The sequence below is a fragment of the Nannobrachium achirus genome (assembly GCF_963921795.1).
Source record: "Nannobrachium achirus genome assembly, chromosome: 13".
NCBI classification, from domain to species: domain Eukaryota; kingdom Metazoa; phylum Chordata; class Actinopteri; order Myctophiformes; family Myctophidae; genus Nannobrachium; species Nannobrachium achirus.
In genome coordinates this window covers 26,278,511-26,302,252 of record NC_137833.1, presented here as the reverse complement: position 1 = coordinate 26,302,252, position 23,742 = coordinate 26,278,511, and the positions used below count along the sequence as shown (strand labels likewise).

Below are 23,742 nucleotides of genomic sequence, written 5' to 3'. Positions count from 1 at the left end.
AAACTGTAGCAGGTAGCTGATATACTGTATATGGATATGGCTAACATCAATGTATCAATATATCACTACGTTCTACACTGCTAAATTTTGGCTAAGTGAATGTGAGTTTCACACATCCACTTGTTCTCAACAGTTAACATTTTCTATCCGGCGATGAATACAATTTTTATGTGACTTTCTGAATCAACACCAGTATATACTAGGGTCACACATCACTAGGGTGCGTGGTTAGGGCCTCTTACTAGTTGTACCCTGTATCGAACGAACGCCTCTCCTGTTTGTCTGTCTGCAGCTGAGAACAAGCCCATCTGGATGCATGCAGAGGAAAGAGAGGAGATGAGCAAGGTTAGTATTTTGGTATATTCTATGCATTCATAGAGAATCCGTAGAAACTCGCATTTAAACTGTCTGAGATTGCAGGGACTGCAAAATGGCGCTTATATTTTATAGGAAAATGTCACAGAGATTTTATTGAAATGACTTCTAAAATAAAAGGGTGTAAGTGTAATATGTTTTTGCCGTTATAATACTAGGTGTTTGCAGGATGCAATTTGCATAAGCCCTGCTCTGCAGTGAGGCATATTATCATAGTCCTGTGTAAACACAGTGGGAATGCTGCTGTTCCTGTTTCAAATCCCTCACCATTACCACTCCCCTTCACACTGTCTTCCTCCTGTGCCTTATTTACTTCCAGGGCAAGCACAGAGATAACACTCCATACGGAGAGTATGGAGGCTGGTACAAGGCCTGCAAAGTCAACAGGTGAGGCAGAGCCCAGATGCTTGGGCAATGGCATTATTTTGTAAAAGAAATCGCTATACAACTTGTTCGTAATTAAATATACAAGCAAGTAAAAGGCATGGGCTCCCAAGTCAATTATTACCTGAAATTCCAAAGGATATTTTCCATGACCTTTGGAACAATCAACTGATTTTCAAGAAAAATTTGGTGGAACATCACTATGCATCCAATTGTAAAAAAAAACATCAATGTCTAGTGTCATCATTTAGTATTCCACCATATGTTAGCTTTTTCAGAATGTAACTAAATTACCATTTAGAGATCACTTTTTGTTAATCAAATAACATTTCCTCTTAAAAGTATTGTTAGTCTTTAATTTCTGCACTGTACACAACACACGTCACACGGTATGGTTATTACTATCAAGAAAAATGATTATTTCCGACCTGTGGTGTAAATACTGGTACTAGTGTGTGTTCTCTCTATGCATGTGTGTGCAGCCCCACGGTGAACACCACCCTGAGGAACCTGGGCGCTCTGTACCGCCGCCAGGGCAAGCTAGAGGCTGCCGAAACCCTGGAGGAGTGTGCCATGAGGTCTCGTAAGCAGGTCAGCATTTACACACACACACACACACACACACACACACACACACACACACACACACACACACACACACACACACACACACACACACACACACGTACGTCACACACACACGTACGTCACACACACACGTACGTCACACAGGTTTTGTTCAGGCTGAGATGGCACTTTTGCATGCAGGTAGAGTAGATCGTAGTCTGTTTGCTGCCACCCTGTAAATGAGCAATTTGCAAGTTTGTTTATTCTTTTTTGTTTATTCAAACGGGACATGGCATATTAATGAACATGCCATAACAATGCAATGTAAATACACTGAATTTAGCAAAGATGCTAATTTCTGCAGTCAAAACACATAAAAACAGGCAGACAGTGATGTACATACAGGGTGATGGAGCATAAAACGTAAATAACAAGAACAAAGGTGCAAAGTATCTATTTAAAGCTAAGACTAAATCAAGTTCCACTTGGCTTGTGTAGTATTGCCCTGGGAAATTAGCAGCGTTTTAAATGGCAATACATATTTCTATACTAAAGTGAGTTGTGTATAAAGTGCAGTATTGCTTTCGACAGGATACATTGTCAAATAAAGTGCATGAATCTTTGGGATGTGGATTTTGCATTCCAGTGTTTCGGGCAGTGAATCTCATGTTATCTTTTCCCCCTCCTCTCTCTGCTTTGCTTTGGATTCAGAGCAACACAGTAAGTGGGTTTATTTCTAACAGATGATACCCTTAACTAAAGCCCCCTCTTCACTGCTTACGCCTAACAACCACATCCATTTAATAACAGCTGTTTCTCAATGTGTCCTCGTCTCTCTGTGATGCTCTCGGCCGCATCAGAAGATACATTGAACCAACTTCACTTTAATACCTCCATGTACTTGTACTGTGTACACCCACATCACACCATGCTGTAGTGTTAGTTAACATCTCAACTGTACATTGTAGCTGTTATGTATCGTGAGCCTGTCCTTTGCGTTTCCCCCTCCACCAGGGCATCGACCCCATCCACCAGACTCGCGTGGTGGAGATCCTGAAGGATGGGGAGGGCGACAGGCGGAGGAGCAGGGACAGCCTGTCCAACGTTAAGTATGAGAGTGGCTCGGAGACCGGCGAGGAAGTGAGTATGGGCGTGGAGTGGAATGGGGTGAGTACAAATCCACTATTGTCCAGTCCCGTGGCCAGTGGGCCTTGAGGCTTATTCATATATTCGTCACACGACAACTTTCTGTTTTGGCGAAATTATATTTTAAAATGAATGTCGTGTGACACCAGAGTATGAATTAGGCTTCACTGTTAAATCACTGAGCTGTTGGACTGGTGCAGAGCGTCCTAGATCCAATGCCTCTGAGGCTGTCAATGGAAATATGAACATTATTGGAGGAATAGAGAGGGGTGTTGTTGTAATGCAAATGTTCACTCAGTCATGGCCCCTGAGCTGCATGCACTCCAAAGCACCATTCCCATCGGGCACGATGACTATAAAGATAACTATAACTATATTTATGGTCGTTGTGAACACTGCCATCCACTTGGCAATTTTTAGAACTATACTTTTATAGTTAAAGTGCTCAGTGTGAATGGCCCTTTATGCTTAATTTTCTCCCCATCGTATGGCGTGTCAAGGGCCGAAAATAGCCGATCTAAGAGCTCACAATGCGATGCGTTTTGAGCTTGTAGACTGGCCATTTGCTTGGAAGCGCTGTATCTGCACCAGTCCATCAACTCACTATGCTCCCATAAGGGTTAACTGGAAATCCTGATTAACCTTTGGGTGAAATACATTATAAAGCTGATTGAGTGTCTTGGCACACTGACTCGGTTGCTTGATTTCAGCTGTGTTCTGTGGACTTTGTTCTTTTGCCTTTTACTTTTTTTTTTTTTTACAGTGCTTGCGAATGAAAAGTCCAAGTGTCTTGTTTTTAATAAGTGGTTGTGTTATATGTCGCTGGTAATGCTTCTCCCCAGGGGGTGGGGGCGTGAGGGGGTCGAAAGGCACAGGCTCATTCTGGGGCATCATTTGAAAACATGTCTTTGCTTTAATAGAGTCCATAAAGTTATTTCCTATCCACATCCTCAGTGGAATGATATAATGTATTGACTCTTTGAGCACAGTTGTTAGAATACCAATATCTTGCACGCTCCCTCTCCTCAACCGCGGTAAAATGGTGGGAGGACATGTAATTGTGTCATGCTGCTGTTTTATTGCCTCATTACGACATCCACTAAGCCTGCGTGTGTTTCTCACAGAGCAGGGAGTCGTTAGAAGAGAGATATTGCACGGCTCGGCTTTTATCTGGCTCCGCTAGCTCCTCCTGTTGGACCGCAGAACGTGTAATCACTCCCTCTCTATGAGAGAGGTATCGGACACAAAGCTATTTCCTCATGGCGTTTTTACAGGATTAACTGTAATAGGCCTGATGTGGTTATGTATGCTCACATGAAGCAGGCCTGATGTAGCCTAGCTGAGCTAGACATCCCAGCCATGTTAAAACAAGGTAGGGATACTGCAGTTAGTTAGCTAGATGCATTATCTAGGCTGGTTATACCAGGCTAGGCCTGATGAGCTTCAACAAAGCGCAGAGGGTGAGGACTCCGCCCCAATAGAGATGCCTTGTCTTGAGTCTGTGCCTGTACTTCCTTCTCTCTTAACTAGCACACCCCCCCCCCCCCCCCCCCCCCCCCCTTCACCATTAAAACCCTGTGCAAACATGCATGTAGCACTGCCAGCCTGCCAGGCTCATCCTTAACATGCACTCTTGTGGACCGTTTTGTGTTGAATATGTTTTCAGTTGTTTTGAAGTGCGTTTTTTGTGTGCTCTCTGTGTGAGAGTAACATTATGCTCGTGGGATCATGTGTGATTGGTGATGAATGTGTAACATGTCCTGGGCAATCTGCACAATATTGTTTTTATATGCGCAGTAGAATAAAATGTGTTATTGCACATATACTGATCTCAAGTCTCTCGTAGCTGTCTGTCTTTAAGAGTAAGACACGTGACGGCATGCAGAGGATTGCTGGGTGTACTGTATGCTAGCTAGCTCTTTATTGCCCTTTGGTGATGGCTGTAAAAATACAAGTTATTATTAATGATGATTTCACTTACAAATAAGTGTTCAATTCCTTCCATCCATCCAACCAACCAACCAACCAACCATTATGAAAAAAAAAATACTTGATATGATCATTCTGTTGTATCTACTTCTGCTAGTAGGTGATATGTTGTAATAGAACGTGCAAAGTACATTCATATTTCCTTCTCATACAGTAGGTATGAGTAGGAGCAGGAGTCTTAATCATATCTTAATCTTCAGTTTTGTCATTCTTCAAGAAGGCCTTTAATACTCCTACCTCTCTCAGTACCAGTTGTTTTGACTTTTTGAAGCAGAAATTATATTAGTAGTAAACTGAGGAGCCAGCATGTTGGCCATCTTGTGGTATTGTTTTGGCTTCATATAGGCTAGGTGTATGTACATTTCTGTGTGCCTGTTCAAATGCATGACGCTACAGGTATGTGTTTGCGTGGCTGTGTGTTGCCTACTGTAGATGCCTCCATCTATTGCACAGTAGTTTGCATGTTTCTTTTGAGTTCCTCCCTCCTTTGCTTCAGATGCCTTTTAATCTTTTCTGTGTCTCTAACTAACCTACTTCCTTGCTTATCACTCTTGCCATGACAACCAATCAGCCTATCGGCCTATCAATCAAATTTTCTGTCTTTGGTGGATTGTACTCTCCCTCTTGGTCTCCCATTCCACATTATAATCTACAGTAAGGGGTGGGTTGGTATATGAAACATCAGACAAAATAGGGTAGATGATCAATTAATTAGTCGTTTATGAATATATTATTTATATGGCAGCGGACTAGATTTACCTATAGTTCATATTAGGTTTCAGTTATTTGAGTCATTTGATCACACACCTTGATGATCTCAGATCTTAAGTTTGTACTCTTTGCATACAAATGTAGACTTCAAGATGTCATGGTCTAAATATAAAAAAATATGACACCTTGGCCGTGTTAACAAAAAACACCATAAGTATGTTTGTTGCAGCAGTACTGATGCTTGCAGTGAGTTGCCCTCTGTCTGTCTGCATTGCACAGTCACTGTGCTGAGTGCTGTGTGCCAGCCTCCCCCTACCCACAGCCCAGAGCGAGACAGGGAAACAGCTGAGTCACAGTGACTGCACCCACCAAGCCCAGAGCTACTGCATCACTGACCAGCAACTGTCGTCGTCACAGCACCATTAATAAGCTCTATGCTGTAATTTATCAAACTCTGGTGCTGATTTACCTTTCCTTATTTTATCCTTATTTTATTCATACATCTTGGGAAATAATATCTAACAAGTTTACGTTATAGGGTAGACCAGATGTAGGTTAAGGACAGCCATGTAGTGAAATGTAGCTTTGAATAAATGGGAAATCAGTTTTGCAGTGTAGGAGTAGGACCAACAATTCCAAGATCTATCAATCTTACCAAGTGTGTTGTTTTGTCTTTTTGTCGCTTTCTCTCCCTCTCTCTCTCTCTCTCTCTCTCTGTCTCTCTCTCTCTTTTTATCAGGCCTAAGCCATCAAGATTATTCCTTCATCCTTCCCTCCTTCCCCAACACAATAGCAAAAGGATGTGTGTTGTCGAATCCCTCTGGTGTTCTTCTCTCTCCCACCAATTGAACAGATCCTCTACCATTCCTGGTGCCCTGGCAGAGACTCAGACCACCTCCCAAAATCTCCCCTCTTCTCCCTTCTTCAACTGACACCTGCTGGGATGATCGCTCTTCTAACTCTTTTACGCTATAATCTTGTCTTTCCTCTCCTCTCTTTTTCTTCACTTGTTTCCTATCCTGTCCAATTCATTACGGATCACTAACCTCGTGTCATCGTCCACTCTGTCGGGAGTCATTTCATTGCCTCTGGCTTTTTCTCTCTCTCTTTCTCTCACACTCCTAGTGTCAATAACATGTTGAAATGTCATGTGTAACATTTCTCTCTGAGGAACTCACCTACTTTAATTCTCTCTGTCTCTCTCTCTCTCTCTCTATTGAGCACCCATTTGTACTTTTCACATGTATTTAGTAGATATATTTGAGTGTTGGGAGTTGGAATTGTATTCTGTTGGGGAGGGAAACGAGAGCTGAGGAACGCCATTTTAAGATTTTGAACAACGAGGAACAATGTCTATAATCGGAAACATGACTCCAGTGCTCCAGATGTCACTCCAAATCCCAGTTTGATACGCCATAGAAAGTTACACTCACTAATAATAACTAACATTGTTTGCATATCATAAAGGCACATTTCTTGCTGGCATTGAACACTCTTAGCCTATTACTGGATCAAGTCACAGTGAGCATAGAGCGCCTCAACATTAAATGGTTTACAACAGAAAAGGTGCCTGATTTTTAGTCATAGCATTTTACTACCTTTCCTTTTTAAAGTTAATTTAATCATTTGGAATGTGTTCAAATGCCTGAGATCAACAAGCTACGTAGTTCAAGAGGTACTGTATCCTTACAAATGCTTATCTAATTTTTATTTTTTATTTCTTTTAATGAAACATTTGTGGCCAGATTAAGATATGTGAAAGGGTTGTGCCCCCCCCCCCCCCCCCCCCAAACAAGCATTGGTATTTTTGCTTTTATAAATAATTATTTTGTTAAGTTTAATTTTATATGATTTATTTCTGTTTACATTTTTTTAAATATATATTTAGCGTGTATTTTATGGCTGAGTATAAAGATATTCATGTTTTAACAGTACTAAACTTAAGTCTGTAAGGTTCTGACTGAAGTACATCAGTTAGGCTTTGGCTGTCGGCGAGATAACATCTCAGCAAGCCGTTATTACCACATTAATTTATTCTCAGCATGCTCTTATGGGCTAGAACGCCCTTTCCCATGACACAGCATTCACACAGGCACAGTGTACTTTGTAATGTACAACATGTAAAGGGTATAGCCTTCACTTACAAAGGGAACGTGCAAACATTAGCAAAATGTTAAGTAAATAAAGATCAACCTGGAGCATCCAGCAAGACCGCTGCTGGCCACAGATGAGATTGCAACAATAATGGGGTTTCAATATAAAATATTGCCTTTTGACTTGTTGTCAGTGTGGAAATAAAAATAGACAGTCTTATTATTCATAATGTATAGTTTATAGCATATAGCAGTGTCGCTCACCGAAAGTAGCAGCTCTACAAGCTCAGATCTACAATCTTGTGTGGGTATATAGATCTAATTTCAGCAATCGACACTATGGCTCTATGCACAGCAGCCATATTGGATATACTTCTGGTGTTACCAATCATACTGATTGAGGCTCTTTTCCATTCTGGTCACACAGAGTCAGGGTGCTGATATTGTGTAAGTTGGCTCACTGGAAACACTCTACTACATCATTGGGTCTCAAAGTGTCCTTGAGGGGGTTCCTTATGTCCCCTTACGGGTCTGTAACTCTGAGAGGACCCAGGATTTCAAATACCACCGTTAACTCTGGGAGTGTACAAATTGACTGTACCCGTACGGGTCCATTTGGTTCCATTTGTACACTCCCAGAGTTAACGGTGGTCCTTGAAATCAAAACGTTTGAGAACCACTGTTGTGCTACACTAAATGGAACGGAGTCATTGAATTATTGGTAACAACTGTGAAGGAAGTAAGGACGGGGCCCAATTTCTTTCCAATTATGGCTTCTGTGCATTGAGCCTATTGGATGGAAGTCTGGGTGTTCCACAGTAGTACTGGTGTGTGTTTGTGTGTACAGTATGTTTTGGTGGTACACGGTCCCACGTTGGCTATAGATTACTGTATTTTGAACACAAAGCTTAATGGAGTGTTTGCCTGAACATTGTCACTGTGGTGGTCAAGCTTCTCTTTATTTTAGACATCAGTACATAAAGGTGTGACTGTGTTTTCCTCAAGGTTCATTCAAAAATGTCATTTCAGATGTTCAAACTAACTGAATGTAAAAATTACTTTTAACACCATGGAAGTGTAATTGTAAGCTTGTATTTATGGATTTGATAAGTGCATTCATCATATGGCTATCGGTATGTTACTCGCCTTGATTCACCATTCCTTACAGTGAGTGTAGGCCTATTACTTCTAATGCAAACTCCAAACAAGAGATATTAAAGAGGCAAATGTTCATCACGTAATTCTGACAATATTATTGTGTTAGTGGAATGCTGATTATTTATTGAGCTGTCTGTTCTTGACATATATAGTGTGACTTCAGTTTTCCTACATCAAGACGTTAAACTAAATGGTAAGGGTCTATTAAAGCACTATCTTAGAAAGTAGGACTGCATTATATTTACCATTTTGCATTGTGAAGATTATTGCATCAACACTTGTTGGTATTCTCAAATAAAGTTTTTCATTTGTGAACTTTGAACTTTTGATCTTTTCTCTGTCAAACCGATTTATGCACGATCTCATAAAGAAATTAAAACATTTGTTATGTATCCATCTGCTGTAAAATTATGGCAATAGACCTTTTACCATGTTCATTTTATGTCTTGGCTTCTGAGCCATCTGGTGGTGCATCTTGCTCTGGTCTAGTTTCTGGTTGTTTAGTGCCCCCTGTTGGTGCTATTGCTGTAATGTTTAAAGTCCACCACCATACACTGTATTTAACCTATGACACATGTCATGTCCAAAGCCAAAGGAAGGTAAATTACTCTTAAATCACTAATTGGTAAACAAGTTACTTGTCAAGTAAAACCTGCTGTTTTAAATGCACTGAGCTGTTAGACGGTAAACGGTTGGTTCTCGGATGGATGGATGGTAACACTCGTAACACTCACACATATTATTGTACACATTTTCTGTGTTATTCTTTATGGAATGAACAAAATATGTGGTCATCAGTTGATAACTAGCCTGCACGGCCCTGCAGCCATTAGGTCATAATGAGCCAGCTCTTGGCTCAACAGTAACTCTACGTGACAGATGTCTATCAATCACAGCTGAGTCACTCACTGTCGCTAATTTCAGGACACGGCTTGAGTCACTTGAATCCTACATGATGTGGTACATTAAAAAGATAATTAATAACTCTAGGAAATGTGTTAATTAATTGCTTGCATGTCATTAAAAGCGTTGACACATTCACATATTCAGCATGTTACAGTAATCGTGCAACTGTATATCTCAAGTGATGAATCTTAATCAGGATGTATTAATGGATGTGCCTAAGCTATGTGTGTTATCTCCAGATACAAACCTTCAGAGCCATAAGCCAACCATTTTTATTTGGAATATCCAATAAGCATAGATATTATCCTGTAAATTCAGATAAAAACTATCTATACCATGTATATTCTAGGAATGACAATAGAGAATTTACGTGTCCTACTTGGGTCGAGTGGCATAAGAACTGTGTTCCAAAAATAAACAAATGAGCACGGCAGTTTGACTCATATGAAGCATCAGCTGATGGCGAGAAAACTAATATTACCGCGGCCAAATTAATTACATTTTCACCAGAAACGGACTGAATCAACTATCGTGACTATCGTTAACGATACAGAGCCACGTCCCTGTCAATATCGCTGGGATATTTTGTTTATTTTTGGACCACAATTCTTATGAGATGATTCTAAGATGACCATGTCATCTTCCATAAATAAAATATGAATGAACGAGTGATGTCAGGCTATAGTTCTTTTATTTTTGTTACTGAAATGACAATTTACGATTTTAAAGGCCCAAATGTCATAAAAATACCTCATTGTATATAAATTACTAAGTAAAAGTTACACACATGCATGAACTTGCTGTGAGTATTATTGTCTTGTTAAAGTGCAGACAGGAGAGTTGATGCATGCATAATGTCTACAGGACGGCAGCGGAGCGCTGCAGCGTAGTGGCTCTCTGGGGAAGCTACGGGACGTCCTACGCAGGAGCAGTGAACTGCTGGTGAAGAAGCTGCAAGGAAACGGACCTCCTGAACCTCGGCCCACCAAGTAAGACCTGGAGACAGTCAGATCAATGTGGAGCAGAATGTGACACCTACAAGAGAACTTGATGTATTTGATCACTTTATAAAAGATTGTTGGTATGTTTGGCACCTTTTAGACTTACAGTATGATATACCTGCCTCTTACACATCTTTAGTACTTGTAAGTTGGACCCACGTAATTTAGGCTAAACAGTTATAATGGCTGTTAGCAGGAATGAGTAAGTGATCATTTGCTTGCTAGTGTGTTAAACACATTTAGTCTAACATCATCCCATGTCAACAATATCACAAAAACAGCCTTTTTCCACCTCCAAAACATTGCCCGCCGTCCCACACTATCCCAAACTGCTGCAGAAACACTCATCCATGCCTTCATCACATCCAGACTCGACTATTGCAATAGACCTTATTCACACCGCGGCCATCTTTGATCACATGACCACGTCGGGTGGCAAGCAGCTTCTGCGGGTGGGTCTTGCCTTACCCAAAATGCTGTTTTGAGCTTCTGATTGGCTGCTTGCTACCCGACATGGTCATGTGATCAGAGATGGCCGCGGTGTGAATAAGGTCGTACTCAAAAAACTACAATATGTGCAAAACTCTGCAGCCCGCCTCCTCACCAAAACCTGATCAAGAGACCACATCACCCGAGTTCTCCACAACCTTCATTTGCGCCCAGTAAAATACTGAATTGATTTCAAAATACTGATCACCACCTACAAGGCCCTCAACAATCAGGCTCCCTGCTATCTCTTTGACTCAAAACCTCATGTTCCCTCCCGCCCCCCTCCGGTCTAGAATTCACCCATAAAGCAAAAAAACAGGGCTTTCTCAGTTGCAGCCACCACCCTCTGGAACCCACTCCCACCTCACATAAAAGCCTTGCCGTGTTCAAAGCCTCCCTCAAAACACACCGCTTTCCCTACCTAACTCTACTCTCCCTCTCTGCTACATTAATTTTGTTCTGTCCCTTTTAGCCTTTTACATATCTCTCTTAATAAAGTTGTTTTTAATTATTTTGTTTTGTAAAGCGACTTTCGGGTACCTAGAAAAGCGCTATATAAGTTTGATGTATCATGTATTATTATATCAGATTACCAGAATGTGTACAGTATGCTCCACAGGGGAGCTGTGAGTAGTAGTGTATTGCTGCCTTCCACAGTTCATTTTAGAAATAACACTAATTCTAGACTCTTCTTGTCGGCTCAACATGGTAATGTGTGTTATTTCCTGTTAACCGAAACATGGGGAAACAAGTAGCTCAACAAGTTTTTTTTTTTTGCCAAGTTTATTGCCATCCATGCACACTTAACACTTAACCGTTTTTCATGTTCAACAGCATGAAGAGAGCTGCCTCTTTAAATTACTTGAACAAGACCAGCGACGACCCGTTCCAGGTGAGACCCAACTGCATAGATATTCATTCACAATTCAGTGAAAGAGAGTTAGAGCAACTTAGAGTTTAGAGCAATTTGAAATGAAAACAAAATCTGAATCACAGAAATGTCATATTTCTTCCTAGAACTATAAAGCCAAGCCATCCTCATCATAGTAACATTGTCACTGTCAGGCAGAAACCTTGTATCTCCAAGTTTCAAATGTGTATTTTTTTTTTGTTTGTTGTAAAGTAAAGCCCTGCGTCATCATAAAAGACTGTCGCACAAGACTAGTGAAAACAGCAGTTCTACAACCACACAACGCCTCGGATTTAGAAGATTGATTATTTTATTTTATCAGACAAAAATGAAGAACAGTACAAGTATAGTCAATACAATTGAAATGTAGTACAGTACAAGTACAGTTAAGCCTCGATCAGAGTAGGCTCCGCGGTGTAGTCTTTTTGAGTCAAGAAACTACAACGTTACGTTACGTCATTCCTCGCGGTGAAGAGCTTTCCACCGCGAGTCCCGACACATCTCTCTGTTTTTACTTTCAGACAGATAGGCTCTTCACCCCGTTCACTGATTGGTCGACCTGGACCAGTCAGTCACGGTGAATAGGACTTCGCCGTGACTGACTATGATGGCCTTCACTTAAATTTGCGGTGGATAGGTCTTAACCGCAGACTCTGATCGAGGCTTTAAACACCCTGCCTAAAAGAAACATCTCAAATAAGATCTTTTACGGTCTTTTTTTTACCTACCTTTCTCTTTCGCTAACCACTGTCACGCTGCATCTTCTCTGTGTTCTTCAGACCCGGGGGAGTGGAGGAGGTGGTGGAGGCAGACTGAGGGAGAGTCGGGGTCTGAGCTCCAGCACGGTGGATCTGTACAGTGGTGGAAACTGAGTACCAACGCGACGACACAGCCTCTGCTGCCATGACGACTGCCCCAAAGACACCCCTCACTCCATGAGCATGACTTCTGAGCCATATCAGCGACCCCCACCCACGCTCGCGCTCACACAGCAAGCACGGTACATTCATCAATGACGACCACCCACCGCTCGCATCAGAGACACAGACAGCCATACCACCCCTCACTCAGCCATTAACAGCGTTTGATCCAAAGACCCCATTCTATTCAAACACGTTATGGAGTCACGCGGCACCCACTCTCCTTGTACAATATATTACTTTTCTTTCTTTTCTTTTTGTCGGGATTGTATGTTTGCTTCACAGATACTCCCATTTCATTACCAGTGAGAGATTAACAGCCTTGTTTATTGTTCTGCTTTTTGAATCGTTGGCCATGTATCGAGTCATTAGGACCAAGCTAGAACGGCTTATTTTGTGCCTCATAAAGTGATGTTGAACCTTGGTAAAACCTTGGGTTGTAGATTTAAGACCAACTATTGGCAATCGCCTTTTCAGTTGATCCTGCAGTCCTTAAGTGAGGAAAAAGGGATCATAGTTCTCACACTATATATTGCCTTTATCCCAAGTGCTTTATAATGTGTGTTACATTCAGTCATTAACACACATTCACCACACTGGCAGAGGAAGCCAGTCAAGGCACCAACCTGATCATCCATATTCAGCGTCTTGCTCAACTACACTGGGCGTCGAACCAGGGATTGTCCTTAGGCCAACAAGAAACCAGAGTTCTTGCCCGAGCACCCTGTCATATTGGAAAAGGCTAGAGCCTGGGCTCCTCTGGCTGAGGAAAACAAATGAATTGTAATTTTACTAATGTCAAAGCTGCAGTGAAATTTGCTTCAACTTTGACAACTTCAACCGGTTTCAACCCATCTCCATTTCACAGGCGGTTTTTAACAACATTTAGACTTCTATCATGCCAGGAAGCGACTGTGATACAACCCAAGGTTCTATCAAGGTTCAACATTATTTTCACGCAAGATTAAATGTACCTCATGTTTTCCCAACCTTGTGAAATCACTGTGACTCTTGTGCTTTTAGTTATCAGTGGAATCGATTGCCATTTTTGTGCTGTTCTGTAAGTTTGCAATTGCTTTTTTTGTTTTTTGGGGGGCTTTGTTGGGATGTTATTCCTAATAATGCACTGTCTTCCTTGTGCCATTTGTTGTTTTAAAAGTGCTGATTGTTTTTAATCATAAATAGAAATATGTTTAACAGAAATATAAATGAAAAACTATTTTTGTTCTATTTTCCCTTACACAACAGAATAGCTGAGAGGGGTTGAATGATATTGTAAACTTAATGAAAGATAATAACACTTTGTAAATGAAAATGACAAATTTATTTCATTTATTTTTCATTTTATTGATTCTTTGCCTGTTGAGATTTCTATCATGCTAAAAAAAAATGAAAAGAAGGTAAACGTTTTGTTAAAACGTGGGGAAAATGTTTTCCCTTCTGGAATTTGTTTGTGGTTTAAAAAGAAATTACATTATTTTCACTTTGAGGTTGCAACCACTTTTAAGATTTTAAACACACAGGGTGTGTTTAATAGTGTCTGTCTATAACCGGAACCATTTCCAATTTCCGTGGGGAACGTGGGCAAGGATGTGACAGATTCCATGGTAATGGATTCATTCAGCCGGGCTGTGAGCCTGATGGGAATAACTATTGTTGTGCGATACCCAGACAGGAACCTGCGTGGCATGAACATATCCAAAACAGCCTGCAATGCCAGCCAGCTTGCCAGATAATCCAAACCAAAGGGAGTGTTACTTCTGGAGGAATATTGGTTGAAACCCGGAGAGCTATCTGCCACTACAGACACATCGAGGAGAGCTACCGCATTGACTTTGGCAAGAAGAAACCCACCCTGAAAGACTTACACAAGATTTGAGTTCTGATTTATCATCTCCAATAAAAGCAGCATCACGACAATATTAACCAGTGCAGAGTATTGGCGTTACAGAATTTTAAGCCCTTCACATTCCCTTAAATATTTTTCTCAAGGGTGAGACACAGGAATGTCTCTCAATGCTGCCTCCCTCTGGTTCCATGTGAAACACAGGCTGATGGAAAGGCTGTGTGGAGTCCATAGCTTCCACCATGGTTTTCACATGTTAAGTCTGTTCCAGCAGTACAGTGCTGTTGCCAGCAGTGTGCACGTCATCTTGATAATACTGTATTTGAATAACGCATTTCAAGCTGTATACTGTAAATCATGATTTTTGCACAACTCTAATGGTTCTCTACTATTATAGATTACGTTTATAGATAAAACTTTATAGAGAAACGTCTCAAAACAAACTGGAATGTTAATTATCTTTCTAGTTATACATAATTGTAGACATTTTTATTTTACTTGTACAGAATAGCATGATTAGCATCAAATCGTATGTTAACAAATCCTGCAACTCCTGATCAGGTTTTATTTTCTCTTTTTGGCAGAGAATTTAAGTGACTCATTTCAAAATTGTTGGTGATATACGTCTGAATCCGTTTTATTATTTTATAATAGTCTTACAGGCTGTAAATCCTGACTATTTTTCTTTTGAAAATAAACCCAACAATTTTTCTTACTCACTGAGTCTGAGATGGTAATACTTGACCTTTTTATATTAGAAGAGCGTGTAAATGTTCCATACAGTGGTCTTCAACTAGCTCTGGTCCATAGCGTTGGAAGGAGTTCTCCTTAATGCTATGTCACAGATGAGCCCTTGTGCTCACAGCTGCGGTAGCCCAGGCTGCTCAGTGCTCAGCCTCTCGTCTTTAGTGAAAAATAAGAAAATACAGTCTCGCTACTCACAAACTATGACATTTCTACGATGTTGAAATCCTATACTTTCCTTAGTGGAAACACTCGAAATATTGTAATTTATGTACATTTATTCGTGAATTAAGTTTCTCCATTGACTAATTAAAAAAACAAAAAAAGACTTTCCCAAATATGGACATGACTGACAGATGTCTGACATCATAGACCACATGAGACTTACACTGTATGTCCAGATATGGGCTTTCCAGGATATGGGCTTAATATTGATATCAGAGATCGCCATACTGTATATGGGCATAAAAGGGACAAGGACTGATACAGATCTCCATATATGGCCATTCATTTATTAGTGAAATAATTTTCCCATTGACTTGAATGTGTGTGTTTTGAATATTATTTTGTATTTTCAGTCTACTTGTGATTACCTTGATGCCTCTCCCCTGAAGGCAACATTGCGAATAGACTGTTATGGGGTTGTTTGGGGACCTCGATGACCCTCAGGGACTTCCTGAGGCAGCGCTGGGTGTACAGCCTACAAACTGGGCAACTGAGATTCAGTGATGCGCTCGGATGTGCGCACCACCCTTCTGGTCCCGGTCTGTGAGATGTTCAAGGTCCACCTTTTTTAAGTCCACCTTTTGGATCATCTTCCCTAATAGTATAGTATGACCTTTGGTTTAACATCATACTATTGTGATCTTTTTACATGGTTTAGAAAAGGCAATGTATTTTCTACTTTAAAGACCCAGTGAAATGGCTGTTTTTTGGGCATTTTATTTTGAAGTTTCAGTCTGAAACGCAAGCCTGTGTGTTTCTGAACCAATCAGAAGGGACCAGCCCTTCAGGTGATGGAACGTAAAATCGGAGTCATGCCTAATGTTTTGTTTGTAGCCATCATTAGCAAGGCAGAGATACACGACCAGGCTGCCTCTTGTGCAGAATGTTTGTTACCAAGTTGCTTATTCTAACCTATAATGTTTACAGATACATATTCTATTGTGCTCATTAAGTTTACAATGAGTTAGTTCGTTTGGACGTTATCTTGAATGACATTCAAAACAGAGTAGCTCTGCAATTAAAATCAGCTGTGTTTGGAGGAATGTGCAGCAATGCGAATCAAAAGGGTGAATGTAATCAAAGGTTCATTGTGTCATTTATATTCTAAAGGTCTGTCTATGTCATCATGCAGACGTTTCTGTTCACAGGAAATAATTAAGAATGGGCTATTTAGGGACATTTGAAATAAAAATCAAACCTCGGTTCGAAGTGAAGCGGTGAACTGTTATTCTATGTGTTCTAGAGTTATGAACTCTGTGATCTGTACATATTCTGAATGAATGAATGAATGATTTTATCTGGAGGGCCGAATTGTCATGTGAAGCTTGACCAATCCTCAAAGTATCCAATCATCAGACCGGGACGGACACTACACACATATTCTGGACGTACGGGACAGATAAAACCTGTTCATTCTGGACTGAAATGACCATATATGGACATGGGACACACATTTTGTTTTTGAAAAAACCTATTAATTCTGGGCTGATATTCTGGACGTACGGGACAGATAAAACCTGTTCATTCTGGACTGAAATTACCATATATGGACATGAGGTGACAGACATTTTGTTTTTGAAAAAAACTGTTCATTCTGGACTGAAATGACCATATAATATGGACATGGGACACAGAAAGCCACTCACAGAAATACACAATTATTTATTTTCTATTTTTTTGGCATCTAGTGTTAGGAATGCCCATATGATTACCACGGATAAGCTCTAAAAGTGTGAAAAATGTATTTTTCATTTCACTGGGTCTTTAACTATTGACGCGCTAACTGGCTTGCGTTTGCTTGTAACGTCATACTGTACATGTCATAACATGACATCAGTGGGACCTCCTTAAAAACCTCCTTAAAAACCATTGTCTGTCATCATTCATTCAAAACAGTGGGCGTGCTGAAGGTGGCATTCAGTTGACAAATCTAGGTGGCAGAAGACAAATTCACACTTCATCATCATCATGGCACAGGCAGTGCAGAGATTGATGGCAAAGGTACCCGTGCTGGTTGACGCCACTGTCACCTATTCCCGACCCCGGCTAGAGACCTTCTGGCATTACGCCCGCGTCGAGCTGGTTCCTCCATCTCCTGCCGAGATCCCCAGAGCTATTGAGAGTGCACAAAGCCTCATCAAGGGCCTCCAAACAGGACGCCTTGCACAGACAACTGTGCGGGATGCATTAAGGAATGGACTGGTGGCCACTGAAGTGTTGATGTGGTTCTATATTGGAGAGTGCATTGGCAAAGGAGGCCTTATTGGCTATGATGTCTGAGCCTTTGGACTGCTGTCCTCGACCAGGAGGCTCCACTTCTCTTCCCCTCTCTCCATATATGGGGTTCCAGATAGACGCTGGTCTGAACAGCGGCCCGTCGGGATATTGAGCGGACCCCCAAGAGGTGCTTATCTCCATAAATGGAGGTGGGGGTCTATGGATTCCTGACACGTGTACTGTACGTCCTTATCTCCATATATGGAGTTCCAGACAGATTGGGCGCAGTTGGGTGGGCCTTGTGGCAATGTGCAAACGTTGGAGTGTGTAGAACCAACCATGTGCTGTGAGACCCTAGACATGCTGACTCTGGACCCCATGGGTATCTGCGTCAATTAGTAGTAGGGATAATTGCATACAACAAAACCCCAAGAAAAAGACAATCTAAACATGAAAAACATTAAGAAAAACAAGTCAAGAAATAGATAATATAATATAATCATTCTTGAATGGCCTTTGTGGTTCCCTAAATAATTGGTGCAACAGGCGCAAAATTAATATTATGTACCTGTATGTTTTATATTTCTTTGAAGTATCTAACTTAAATAAAATTGATAATGGGTGGATGTGAAAGGCATTTGGCTCAGGCTCAGTTGTTGTATCCAAATGTGGAGATGTACAGTAGATACCCTACAACATCATAGCACATCCCTTGCCGCCATAGCCTGTCGTTTTATTTTGAAGAGCTAGGAAGAGCCCCGGAACCCTATGGTGTGCACGTGTGTGTGTGTGATCTGACTATTCTAAAATGGACGTCTGTTTGTTTACAAACGGTCGCGAAACGCTCCGTTTTGAACACTGTGCGCGTTGCGTCATGACGTATGCACCAGCGTCTTTCACTAGCACCCGCAGAAAGCGTCTGTTTACCTTGGTAACCATGGCAACGTCAACTCAGCTGACTGCCACGTGGAAGGCATATTCATTAATGCATAGCATTCGCATGTGACATCATAGATGCCATGGCAACAGGCCTATAAAGCCAGACACATAGGGAGAAATATAAACTGGAGAGATAACATTAAAGGAAGATTTATTACTACACACAAAACATTTGACATGCCAGTGGGTTGGCGTGTTACTGGGTCGGGCTCAAATGACAGCCCTAGCCTGGCTCAGCTCATGTCTGAACTCAAACAGAATACTCAGGGTTCGGCAGGCGGCCAGCATTCAGACCTGGAATCCCTGGGCGCTCCTTCCTCCCTTTCACCTGGAACCCTGGGGACTTTGAAGATCTCCTCTGCAACTCTCAGCTCGCCTCCCCACATTGTTTCATTGAGTAGCCTGTCACCAGGCAACCCAAGAGGGACGGCATGCGACTTCAGTCTGGCCCATCTTACACCTGTTTTCAGGGATCTCGGCTCTGTCCCTCAGAGCAGCAAAGTTGGGGCAGGAGACAGGGTCACCAAGACCATCGATCCCAATGGATGCCCGTCGCTTGCTGATCTAATCCAGGAACACTCAAACCAAAGCCCTACCCTCTACAGTTCCATGCCCAGTCCCCATAGCAGCCTGACTCCTAGGGTGTTGTCTCAGAATCCAGTGACACCGGTGCAAACGCTCTCACTGTCTCAGCTTGCCTCCCAGCATCAGAACAAGGACACACACATTCTCCCTCAATCACAGGGAACTGCAAGACCAACACACGCACACACGGTGTCCAGCTCAACCAGCACCGGGCTCTTACTAGGCCTAGACACACCACTTCTGTCACAGCTGGCCCTGCAGGATCGTCCCAACCACCCTTCAGGTCCTACTCAAACCTTCCACACTCAAGCACTGAAACACCAAAAAATTACGCCGTCTGGCCTTTCGGATTCACCCTCTCTGTCTCAGTTGTTTTCTCAGCACAGAGTCAAAACCTCAGACATCTCAAATGGACCAGAAGGTTCCCTCAGCTCACTCCTTTCTAAAGAGACCTTGGGTGGGGGTAAAGTACAGACTGGGAGTTTAACATTGAACAGGGCCCATGATAAGTCACCTCCGAAACCAGGGAGGGAGGGAGGCCTTCTCCTCTCACCCGGAACTTTGGGGACTTTGAACATTTCCTCAGCACGTCTTGGCTCGGCTCCTCCAAAACCTCTCTCTTCCCACCTTGCAGTTTCCTTTAGTAGCCTGTCGCTAGGCAACCCAAGAGTGACAGGATCGGACTCCACTCGGGCCCCTGCCACACCTGTTGTCAGGGGTCTCTGCTCTGTCCTTCAGAGCAGCCAGTCAGTGGAGGTTGGGGCGGAAGACAGGTGTGTGAAGACCACCGATCCCAATGGATGCCTGTCGCTTGCTGATCTAATCCAGCAACACTCAACCCGAAGCCCTTCTCTCGGTTCCATGCCCAGTCCCCATAGCAGCCTGATTCCTAGGGTGTCACAGAATCCAGTGACACCGGTGCAAATGCTCTCACTGTCTCAGCCTGCCTCCCAGCATCAGAACAAGGACACACACATTCTCCCTCAATTGCAGGGGACTGCGCGCACATACACTGCATCCAGCTCAACCAGCACCGGGCCCTTACTGGGCCTAGACACGCTGCTTCTGTCTCAGTTGGCCCTGCAGCATCATTCCAACCATCCTTCAGGTCCTCCTCAAACCCTCGGCTCTCAAGCACTGAAACACCAACAGACCAGACCGCCTGGCCTCTCAGAGGCACTATCTCTGTCGTCTTCTCAGTATCAAGTAAAAATGTTAGCCGTCTCAAAAGAATATTCCCTCAGTTCACTACTTTCACCGGGGAGCTCAGGTGGGGGTGCAGTGTCGACTGGCAGTTTCAAAGTGAACAGGGCCCAAGATAAGACACCTCCTAAACCAGTTCGCCCGAACTCCAAACCCACTGGATCGGGCCGGAATGTCGATTTGAGAAAACCCATGGCCCAGTCGGCAGGTGCGTTTCCTCGTAACTGCGACAATGACCGCTCTGCACGTGCCTCTCCATCTGTGTTCGCTGTGACCTTATCGCTCCGTGCCCCCAGCCAGAAGAAAGGCAAGGAGAGGATGTTGAAGGCCTTCCTCCTGTACAGCCAACCAGGCAGCCGGATGCTGGTCAAAAACCAAGAGCAGCATACCTCTCTCCAGCCAATCACACCGTTCCACTTTGATTCACCCTCGCCCGATGACATCGTACTAGCCAATCAGAAAGAGGCTTTCACCAGGCACAAGTGAAACAAGTTGTGTGGTGCAGGATATCAAAAGTAAACCCATATATAAAATTAATTTCTGTACACTGATCACCTCTGCACTTTATTAACAATACATCAGTATTTTGGCCGCAAGAACCTTTCTCAAGAACGTCTGGCCACATGAAGTCTATGGTAGCTACTTTTCATTTGTTCTATTTTGCTGAATTAAGCCTGGTATTAGTTGCACCATGGCAGAAGAAATATGAAGATTCCTTCAAGTGCAAAATAAAAACAGGAAAATAACTATAATATATTTGGAAGGAAAGGAGTCTTTTGAAATCATGTGTAACTTTTGACAATCCCTCAGTTATAAATGTAGTCTACATTTGAAATACTAGATGTTAGAGCGGCTTCTGAAGTATCAACGCACATTCCGTTTTCTGTCATTATAAGGTTGTTTATTAACAGACACGTGCCACCGACTTTCGATTAAAAATAAACAAAAGGTTTCGTAGAAGGCTTATTCTATAATATACTGTGTGTGTATGTAGTGTATGTACGTACGTGTGGAAACCGGGTGGGGAGGTTGTTTTCAACTGTCTCTCATCACAGAGTGACACCCATAAGTAATGTTGCCTCTTGGTCTTCACATTTTCACCATAATTGCAGCAATAACAAATTCATAGCAATTAATTTATACAGTAAGCTAACTGTCATGTGAAGCTCGACCAATTGATTCCCTACTGATTCCCACTCCCATTGATTCCCTATTGATTCCTATTCCCATTGATTCCATCAATTTCCAATGGCAGCGGAAAAGTTACCCTATCAATAAAGTTACCTCATTGATGATGATATTTACGTCATTTTTGAGGAGTTACCCTGCCATTTCCAATGGCAGCTCCATTCTCATTGAAATGCATTGGCGGATTACACTCAAGGTATTTTTGTGTGAGGGTGTAACGGAGGTGATCTGAACCTCCCCACCCGGCTTCAAACCCAGGTCTCCCGCATGAAAGTCCAATATCTTAACCATCACTCCAAAGGGACATCCCTATGGAACGAGAGCAGATACTAGACTTTTGATGCTTCAGGCTGGGGCTGCGACTCATCACACTCACCCCCCCCTTTGACCTCCTCCTCCGGGGAAGCCGGATCCAGGTCACGGCACCAATGCAACAGAGGTGATCCAAACCTCCCCACCCGGTTTCAAACCCGGGTCTCCCGTGTGAAAGTCCAATATCTTAACCATCACTCTAAAGGGACATCCCTAAGAGCAGATACTAGACTTTTGAGGCTTCAGGCTGGGGCTGCGACTCATCACACTGTGTGGCGGTCTACGACCCACCACAAGGGCACCCTTACAAGTAAAAGGCCGGAATTCAAAATGTACTTGAGTAAAAGTAAGAAAGTATTGGCCTCAAAATGTACTTAAAGGAGCTATAGTCAACTTTTTCTTGAAAAACGGATGCTAAAATAAAAATAATGTTTCGAAAATATTTTATAAAAAAATAAGCTTCATATATGTGTTTCAATTAAAAAATGACCACAAAAAGCGGAAAAATAAAGATAAAATAATCATTTTGGCCCTTTGTTTACATTTTTCGGACCCTGTAAATGTAAACAAAGGACCAAAATGATTATGTTATCATTATTTTTCCGCTTTTTGTGGTCATTTTTTTATTGAAACACATATATGAAGCTTATTTTTTTATAAAATATTTTCGAAACATTATTTTTATTTTAGCATCCGTTTTTCAAGAAAAAGTTGACTATAGCTCCTTTAAAGTACCAAAAGTAAAAGTACAAAATGTTTGAAAATAGCAGATCTACAAGCTCACAACGCGTCGCGATGCAACGCCTTGTGAACTTCGGCTGTTTTCAAATAGCCAAAGGGTAAAATAAGGCTAAAGTGGTTAATGTTTTTATTATATTATAATTTATATCTGCTATTAACTAGTAACTAAAGTTTTCAAATAAATGTAGTGGAGTACAAGTTCTTATAGGAGCTCCTGGCACTGCATGTTTTTAGATAGTGTCTGCGGCCAAATTTGTATTGATCAGATTTTAGTTGACAATGGCTTGGAGATGTCTGTGTCATTACAGCTCAATGGATAGAGTAACTGTCTTGAGGTCTAGAAGTCAGAGGTTCAAGTCCCAGCCCTTGACAATGTGTTGTTTTGGATGATCACAGAGGCTGGCAAACACAATTTTAAGATCTCTGATGAATATCATCTTTCACTTTTTCACTGAAGCAGGGAGTTCAAATCTCCCACAGCATATTTTTGCTGTCCATCTAAATTCTAATAGTTGGGTTAAGTATTACGTTTGCCATCGAGAAATCCATGCCAGCGTGGCTCAAAGGTTAAATTCAAGGTTTACATTTCAAAGGTCTCAGGTTCAAACCTCAAATAAAACTGAAAAATGTCTCAACCCACCAAACAATTAATATAGTTGGTAAATCAAGCTGAAAGTGCACTATAATGAAACTCAAAGGTCTCAACAAAACAACTAGAAATACTGTTCCTTCGAAACAGTGTGGGCTCGATTCCAACCCAACAAATAGGATACTTTAAGGTACTGTAAGGTACAGTACCTTACAGTATTGTACTGTACCTTACTATACTGTACTGCACCTTACTGTACTGTACTGTACTGTACTGTAACTTACTGTACTTTACTGTACTCTACTGTACCTTACTGTACTGTACTCTACTGTACCTTACTGTACTGTACTGTACCTTACTGTACTATACTATACTGTACTCTACTGTACCGTACTGTACCTTACTGTACTGTACTCTACTGTACCTTACTATACTGTACTTTACTGTACTCTACTGTACTTTACTGTACTCCACTGTACCTTACTGTACTTTATTCTACTTTAC

The 23,742-nt window shown here is 41.9% G+C and overlaps 2 protein-coding genes across 4 annotated transcripts in view; both read left to right on the top strand.

Annotated features, from left to right (window-relative positions):
* The window catches only part of klc1b (kinesin light chain 1b), a 38,487-nt gene extending 23,250 nt beyond the window's left edge, over nucleotides 1-15,237 (top strand). The window contains exons 10-16 of one of the 3 annotated variants that reach the window (XM_080741138.1): nucleotides 293-345; nucleotides 695-762; nucleotides 1,242-1,350; nucleotides 2,341-2,493; nucleotides 10,194-10,318; nucleotides 11,654-11,711; nucleotides 12,509-15,237. In XM_080741138.1, the coding sequence (XP_080597264.1) occupies nucleotides 293-345; nucleotides 695-762; nucleotides 1,242-1,350; nucleotides 2,341-2,493; nucleotides 10,194-10,318; nucleotides 11,654-11,711; nucleotides 12,509-12,601 (659 nt within the window). In that variant the 3' untranslated portion in view covers nucleotides 12,602-15,237. Of the gene's footprint in view, nucleotides 1-292; nucleotides 346-694; nucleotides 763-1,241; nucleotides 1,351-2,340; nucleotides 2,494-5,911; nucleotides 6,961-10,193; nucleotides 10,319-11,653; nucleotides 11,712-12,508 lie in introns of those variants that run through there. The other 2 variants (XM_080741137.1, XM_080741139.1) reach the window with 2 other exon arrangements.
* A 2,195-nt stretch (nucleotides 15,238-17,432) lies between these two features.
* Nucleotides 17,433-17,744, top strand: LOC308297635 (ATP synthase subunit g, mitochondrial-like; the record flags this gene model as incomplete). The annotated part of the gene is made up of 1 exon (XM_080741149.1): nucleotides 17,433-17,744. The coding sequence occupies one exon, from the start codon at nucleotides 17,433-17,435 to the stop codon at nucleotides 17,742-17,744; it is 312 nt and encodes a 103-aa protein (XP_080597275.1).
* Between the last annotated feature and the right edge of the window lie 5,998 nt (nucleotides 17,745-23,742).